At 40.0% G+C, this 8,251-nt stretch overlaps 1 protein-coding gene and 1 non-coding gene across 2 annotated transcripts; one reads left to right on the top strand and one right to left on the bottom strand.

Moving 5' to 3' along the window:
• Nucleotides 1-2,885: 2,885 nt before the first annotated feature.
• Nucleotides 2,886-5,298, bottom strand: LOC101271567 (olfactory receptor 1444). Its single transcript, XM_033408644.2, is given in 3 exon segments — nt 2,886-3,728; nt 3,730-3,876; nt 5,245-5,298. Coding segments are annotated over 3 exon segments (1,044 nt in total).
• A 2,388-nt stretch (nt 5,299-7,686) lies between these two features.
• On the top strand, nt 7,687-7,759 carry TRNAK-UUU (transfer RNA lysine (anticodon UUU)). Its single transcript has one exon. It is a non-coding gene; the product is annotated as a tRNA-Lys (tRNA).
• Nucleotides 7,760-8,251: the final 492 nt, after the last annotated feature.

Below are 8,251 nucleotides of genomic sequence, written 5' to 3'. Positions count from 1 at the left end.
TTTAAAGACTCTTTCTTGGCTAAAGAGTCTATGACTCTGTAATGTTGGCTTCAATCGTCCAGGACTCTTAATATTTTAATTTTTCTTTCCATATACATAAAAGCTAAACAAATTATTTCATGCACAAAGGGAGACTCCTATTTAAAATAATTCAATCATGAATCCTTTTTCAAAAGGATAATCTACCCTGATGTAAATAATTGTCCTTATATATGTGTTTTCACATTCTGTTTTTGGACGTTTCAGGAAGGAAGTCTTCCTGTGCCTTTACTGTGCTAACTTGAGCTAACTTGAGGGTGCGTGTTGTTAAAAACCAAATGAGCATTTTGTCTCCATTTGAGAGATTTCCCATGTGGACGTGAAAAGTTCCCCAGGGTAATTTGTATTCTGTAAATTGATGTCTTACTGGCAACAAGACATCTCCTTCTGAGCAGCTTATGTAAATGAATACTCACGTGATGTCAGATTGAAATGTGTCTGCTGTAGGACTGGGAGGTTGGAGGACAGGAAATTAAACAATGAATGGACATAAAGGCTTGGACGTGGATGGGGTGGACAGAGTGGGGGAGCTCAGGAGCCAAAAGTGGGAAGTACAAGAACAGAGAAGTGAGAGCTATTGCAGGACTCTCAGCTGTATAAATCATGCATGCATTATGATGGGCATGTTTGCATACTTTATTTCATGGTATCTTCACAGTTTATCCTGTATGTTGGGTTCAAAGAGATCAAATGACTTTCTCAAGGTCACACAACTGATAAGAAGGGTAAGAATCTTCATCCAGCTCTTGATACTAGAACTAGGACCTTCATACCCATTTGCAGTCAACTCTAGTGCTAGTTTGAGATGACTTCAATAGAAAACGTAATATGTAGTCATTAGGCCTTTAACTCTTAGGAGATCCACATACTTTTCTGCCTAAATTGGGATATAGAGGCAGAAAGAAACATGCCCAGAAACACACCTTACTAGGTACTGTAACAGTTTTAATATAAAAACTATAGACTTTAATTTTTCATAGGGATCTTACTGCTTAGTGGTGAGGGAAGTTCTTGCTTGGGCTGAAGATGGAAAGAGGTTGAGGAAAAAAGGAAGAAAAAGAGGAAGAGGAGAAGGGAAAAGAGGAGCAGGAAGAAGAGGAAAAGGAGTTAATGATATCTATCAAGTAGGAAAAGAAGCTGAGCTCTGAGTGGAACACACTCAATGCTCGGATAGATGCTTCCCAGACTCATCTCCAAATCTGGGTACCTTGAGCTCTGTAACTTCTATAAGTCACGAGAAGGACTCCTTGGTGAAGTGGATCCTGGCCATTCAAGGTTGTTCTTCTGTGTGTTACTGGAAAATCCTCACTGCTAAGGCAGGGAGGTGGGAGGATGGATGAGGCAAGTCTAGGTTGTCAAGGCCTTGGATCCAGAAGAAGCTCCCAATCCCTTTAGGTGATGGTGACCATGCGCTTGAGAAAGTTTTTCCTACAGGTCAGCCTAATGTCCCTCTTTGCTTCTCTCTCCACAAGACCCATGATCAACCCTCTTCAGACCAAGGCTGCCCTGTGCGTAATGGAGTTTGATCATCTCGAAACTAATATGACCTTCTAAGCTCCCTGATTTAGCCCACCAAGATTTCTGGTGTTCACATTTAAGATAAAAAAAAAATTGTTTTTGGAGATCTTGAAATCATGAAATATGTGGCAGCGTAGACTAATCGTAGCTATAAACATCAAGCAGTTGATATGTGAGAAGTGAAATGAATCACCGCTCCCTTCCCACCCACACGTATCCGCTCACACCACTTAGCTCAGGAAACAAGACCTGAAGGTAGACTTGTGCTGTGCACCACCAGGCCATTCCCATCTTAAGAAGTACATTAACACAGGCTTTTTAATTTTTGCTGCATCTAATTACAGAACATCTGAATAGAACAGGGATCCAGAGGTGAACTGAATTATTGAAAAAACAGAAGCAATGAGGGCACAAAAATCTATTGTGTGAATTCATAATAGATCCACCAAACTTAATGATGACGAGAAATGCAAGCATTTAATTCAGAAGACAAATATCCCTTCTCAAGGCCCCTGGAAAAAAAGTTTTTTCTTTAAACCTTCTGTAAGTTTTGGTTATTATGTTAGACCAAGGCCAAAAGCATAGAACAGAGTGCAGGAACTCTAAAAAGAGATATACTTATTCAGGTTAAAGTTTAAACAATTTATCTACTGAAACATACATACACAAGGTGGCTTATTGTTTTCTACCAAAGTTGTCCTAACACTTTAACAGAAGGAGATGGAGAACGCAAAAGTACACAATCTATGAGTGAGGATGGGAATGAGAGTGGGTGCAGAAGGATCGGGGTTAGAAGGATTTCATACTGGGTCACCTGACTCTTGGTCCAGTGCCTTGTCCTTTCAATTACAACCATCTTTGAGACGTTATTAAAAATATTGAAACATCCTTTGTCAGCATTAGACACTTTAACTTTCAAACTCACGGATCAAAGAAACGAAAAGCATAAGGCTGTGCCTTCCAGTTGACAACTATTATTCAATGAAGATGTAGTCCTTACACCACGTTTTAATAACAAATGGAAAATTTTTTCCAATTAAAATAGGGAGAGGGAAAGTCAGTGCACTCAATTTATGCTTTGATCTTCTGCTTTAAACCGTGTCGGGAAACTAATGCAGGAAAGAGTTTAAACATCCCAGGGTGTTGTTCACTAAATATAAGGTTATTTTTCTGAGTGAGACATTTCAAAGGGCTGCTTTTTTTTTTTACTTTTCCTAACAGCAGAAGTAACCACTGTTCTTGGAGAAGAAAGAAATGAAATCTGCCAAACCTCAAAAGTTGGGGTGGCATCTAGGTCTGGGGGGAAGGTTTATCCCTTAGTTACCTGCCTACTTCCTACTCACACTTAAAGACTGGGAATTAAGTTTGTTGAGTATTTTCCAGAGAGTATGTTTCACTTCTTTGTTCCTAAGACTGTAGATCAAGGGGTTCAGCATGGGAATCACCACCGTGTAAAACACAGATGCTATTTTGTCCATGTCCATGGACTGGGTGGAGCTGGGCTGTAAGTACATGAAGATGATTGTTCCATAGAAAATGGAGATGGCCGTGAGATGGGACGCACAGGTGGAGAAGGCTTTCTTCCTTCCTTCCGCAGAATGCCTCCGTCAAACGGCCATGTATATGAAGAAGTAAGAGATGAGGATGACCAGGAGGGTGAAAAAAACATTGAAGCCCACGACAAAGAAGGCCACCAGCTTGCTCATGCCTCTGTTGGAGCACGAGAGAGCCAGGAGTGGAGGGACTTCACAGAAAAAGTGATTCATCTCATTTGAACCACAGAAGGAGAGTCTGAAGGTGTCTGCTGAGTGCATGCAGGCATCGAGGAAGCCACAGGCATTGAGGAAGCCACAGACATAGGAGCCCATCCTCAGGAGGGCATACACACCTGCTATCATGGTGCTGGTGTAATGAAGGGGCCTACACAGCACTGCACGGGGGTCACAGGCCGTGGAGGCCAGGAGGTAGCACTTGACGGTGGCAAAACCCACAAAGAAGAAGGACTGAGGAGCACATCCATTGTGGGAGATGAGTTTGTTTCCCGAGTGCAGTGCAGCCACCGTCTGGGGAGCTACGGCTGAGGAGTGACCCGGATCGACAAAGGAAAGGTTGCTGAGGAAGAAGTACATTGGAGTGTGGAGGTGGGAGTCTGAGTAGATGACCAGCACCATCCCTCCGATTCCCAACCAAAGTGATGAGGTAGATGAACAAAAATACCAGGAGGAGGGGAACCTGGAGGTTGGGGTCATCTGTGAATCCCAAGAGGATGAACTCTGTTGCTTCTGTGCTATTCTCCACTGAGGTTAACTTCAATTTAGCCTGGCAATTAAAGGAGAGGAGCCAGTGAAACAGATGAAAGTATAGAGGGATGATATAAAAATAGAAAACTAAGATATATTGAGAAAGTACTCTGTGTAAGGCACCTGCTAGACCCTTCTATTACATTACAGCATTTAATCCTGTGAGATAAGTACTATTATGCCTACTTTCTTGGGAGCTTAATATTGACGAGAATAACCTAATTAGTAGGGGTCAGAGTTAAATTCACATCCTTATACTTCTGAACCCAATGTCCATACGCTCAGAGCTTGAATTATTCTACCTGTTTACATCATATGAAACAAAATATGATATGTCTTGTAGCCTAGCTTTTAAGATTTTGTTTATTCAGTTTTTAAGAAATCAAAAAGAGAATAGCATGAAGTAAAAAGTATAAATCCCTCATTCCTTGTTTTTTTATTCCACTCCTAAGAGTATAGCCTCTACAGAGATTTCCCGTATGCCAATAGAATTATATGGTACTAAGCATAGTAAGAGCTTACTGTATGCCAGGCACTGCTCCAAGAGCTTTACTTGAAGTTAACTTATTTAATCCTCAAACCAACTCTTTGGGGTTGATCATATTATTTTCCTCATTTTACACAAGGAGAAACTGTATAAATGTGTAAACTGTGCAAAATATACCCAAGGAGTATATACGATACTCTTATTTCAAAATGTTCACCTTTTTCAACAATGCTCCATGATATAAAATATGCAAATGGAGCTTTGCTTTTTACTTAGATTATTTCCAGTTGTCAGTATATTTTATACTTGGTCTCTTTTTTCTGGCTACTATCTGCTCCTAAAATCTAGTAGCTTTTAGATGAAGACTGGAGAGCTATTATGATGAAATAATAGTAATAATAATAAGATGAAGAAGAAGGAGGGGGTATAGGAGGAGGAAGGGGGGAGGAGGAAGAAGAGGAAGAAGGAGAAGAAAAAAGAGAAGAAGAAGGAGAAGAAGAGAAGAAGAGAAAAATATCGCCCAAAGTCACATAACTGGTAAGTCTTGAAAGTGGAATTAAAACCTTGGTCTCTCTGATATCAAATCCAAAGCTCTTAACCACAATTTTAATGTCTTTAGAAGTTTATCCCTCAACAGTAATTCAATTGCATTTCATCTTTATATATTTAAATTGAGATTATACCTCTCCACTTCCTATCAGAAGTCTTTGTTATTGATCCTGATTACCATTAAGTTCTCCCTTCTCTGCTCTCCCAAAGCACTTGAGACTTGATTCACACAATTAGCTGAGCAACCGCCCAGCCTACCATGACCCCTTGATCACATACCTAAATATTGGTGAATTAATTAGAACATCAATAGCAAAGTGTTTAAACATTTTTCATGCTAACTAACCCCACCACAAACAGCTTCTTGTTCTCTTGTCTAGCTGGGTCCACCTTTTCTGCCAACATATTAGCTAAGACTCGTAGTATAAAAAATATTCAGAATTAACAGTGAGACTGGGGCTGGGCAGGCCTGGAGCAAGACTTGTGTCCTAATTCTAGTGACCTGTCTCTCTCTCCTATTGTTTTCCCTCAGTCTGATGTGCTTATAGGTTTTTCCTGTCCCTGGTGGCAGAATGGGTGACAACAGGCTCTGACAGAGGAAGAGAGAAAGGGAAAAAGAAGGGATTTAAGGGAGAAAAGGCTTCAGCTCTGCCTGACCTTGGTTATCTGCAAGTGCAGTGATCAGATTGGGAAGGAGCCTTTTTTATACCACAAATGGAGACAGCCCAGCCTGTCGTGTTCAGATGACGATTACACACACGAGTGTCGCAGCTGGTATCACAAGACTGGCTCAGCCAGTTTGGAAATGCTATTGGTCAGGAACCATGATAAAACTCCAGTCCTGGTTTCCATTTTCCACCTTTATAAACAGTGCTCCAGGGAATACCCCTGTAGATGTCCTCTCATGCCCCTTTCTTTTTCCTTAAGATAAATTCCTAGCATTTTATATTTTTATCCTTCTTTTGCTTATTGACAGATTTCCATTCAGTAATGTGTCAATTAACTTTCCAACCAGCAGCACTTTCATTACATTTAGCCAGTCCTTCTTTTTTCTTTTTTTCCTTTCGACTTTTGTCATGTGTGTGTACTCTATAATTTAGCAGACACAGTATCCTATCATCTATGACAGGCAGTTTCCTGATATATATTAGGAACCTGGGGCCTCTTAACTGCAATATCTGTACAAAGCCCCAGAGCAGGACCCATCAACCTCATCACTATTAACATTACGTGCTGGATAAAGAATGAAATAATGCCATTTGCAGCAACACGGATGGACCTAGAGCTTGTCATACTGAGTGAAGAAAGTCAGACAGAAAAAGACAAATATCACATGGTATCGCTTATACGTGGAATCTTTAAAAATGGTACAAATGAACTTATTTACAAAACAGAATTAGAGTCACAAATGTAGAAAGCAAACTTTCGGTTACCAAGGGGGAAACACGGAGGGGGAGGGATAAATTGGGAGATTGGGATTGACATATACATGCTACTATATATAAAATAGATAAGTAAATAAGGACCAACTGTATAACAGAGAACTCTATTCAATACTCTGTAATGACCTATATGAGAAAAGAACCTAAAAAAGGGTGGATATATGTATATGTATAACTGATTCACTTTGCTGTGCAGCAGAATCTAACACAACATTGTAAATCAACTATACTCCAATAAAAATTAATTTAAGAAAAACATTATGGGCTGGACAGTTCTTTGGTTGCAGGCGGGGGTGAGGCAGGGGAAAGGCTGTCCAGTGCATTGTGGGAGCTTTAGCAGTATCCCTGGCCTCTATCCACTAGAAGCCAGGAGCATACTCCCTTCCCCAGCTGTGACAAACAACAATGTCTCCAGATACTGCCAAATGTCCCAGACGTCCACAGGGTCATCCCTGGTGCAGAACCACTGTTCTAGAGATTATAAAACTCTATTTGTGTTCATGGTTTACTAAGTCACAATTCCATGAGTTATGTATATTATATATTTTACAGCATACACATATATTACAGACCCATATGCATGTGTAGATGTATATATATGAAGAAGCTGAGACTTGGTGAGATAAAGCAGTTAGTTCAAGATCTAGGACTCCAGCCAAGTATTGCTGCTCATTGGTGGGGGAGTCTAGGAAGGGAAAACTGCTTGCCGAGTACTGTGGTCCTTCAACTAAAGAGATACTCACCTTCCTATTTCATAAACCAACCTCTTCCCCAACACAAGGTAGGGTAAACGACGCAGAAAAACTCCAAAAATGAAAGGCAGCTGACTTCTGAATTCTATTCCAAAACATCTTCTCAAATGCTTATTTAATCCATTTTCACGGTTAATACTGACCACCCAATTATACGTACCTAAGCTGTAGGTCTGATTTCTAACAGTTATCACGCACTCCCTATGTTGAATTGCCCCAGACTGCCATCTTCATATACTATCAATTAACCTTCAAAGTATTTCTATGTTCTCTTGATGGACAACACTTTCTATTATGCATTGTGTCACTATTAATAAATGTGTCTGGATCCAGAGCAGCAAAGAGAATTTGGAGTCAGGGCAGAGAGAGGAAAGCTTTGCTTTGCCCAGCACCACCCCTGAAGACCTGAATCTAAATCCCATTGCTGCCACTGCTGCTGTGTTCCCTCCCACCAAAGTCCTACAAAGGCCAACCTTTTCTGCATAGGTCTAAAATAAATATCAGAAGGAGACTTGAAAAAGTAAAGACATTTAAAGAAAATATTTAAAGGTAGCCTGTGATCAACTGCTTTATTTAATAAATAACAAATATGAGGGAATTCCCTGGCAGTCCAGTGGTTAAGACTATGCACTTTTACTGCCGAGGGCCCAGGTTCGATCCCTGGTCAGGGAATTAAGATCCCACAAACCGTGTGGCGTGGCTAAATAAATAAATAACAAATAAGAAAGTGTGTTGAAAACTGAAAACCATTAAAACTTCAAGGATTAAGGGATTATAAAAGTAGAAACCACCAAGATAGATAATCTGAAAATAAAAGTGTTATCAAAATTGTTTCTAAAGGTGTTTGAAGAACACCTCAGCCATCACAGCCCATTGGGGGATTTCCAAAAGAAGAATCTCAACGGAAAACCATAAGACTAAATTCCATGAAAAAAGAGACAATAAAGAATTAAGGAAGATAAAATATGAGAAAATCTAGCCACTGTGTGGTCTATGGTGGGTGCTCAATACAAACTAATTTACCTTTTCATTAAACTATCCGTCAATCAATAGAAAACAAACTTATGGTTACCAAAGGGGAAAGGAGGTGGGGGAGGGATAAATTAGGAGTTTGGGATTAACAGATACAAAATATAAAATATTTATCTCTCTATAAAATAGATA

This window comes from Orcinus orca, chromosome 8, assembly GCF_937001465.1.
Source record: "Orcinus orca chromosome 8, mOrcOrc1.1, whole genome shotgun sequence".
NCBI classification, from domain to species: domain Eukaryota; kingdom Metazoa; phylum Chordata; class Mammalia; order Artiodactyla; family Delphinidae; genus Orcinus; species Orcinus orca.
This window is presented reverse-complemented; position numbering and strand designations above follow the sequence as displayed.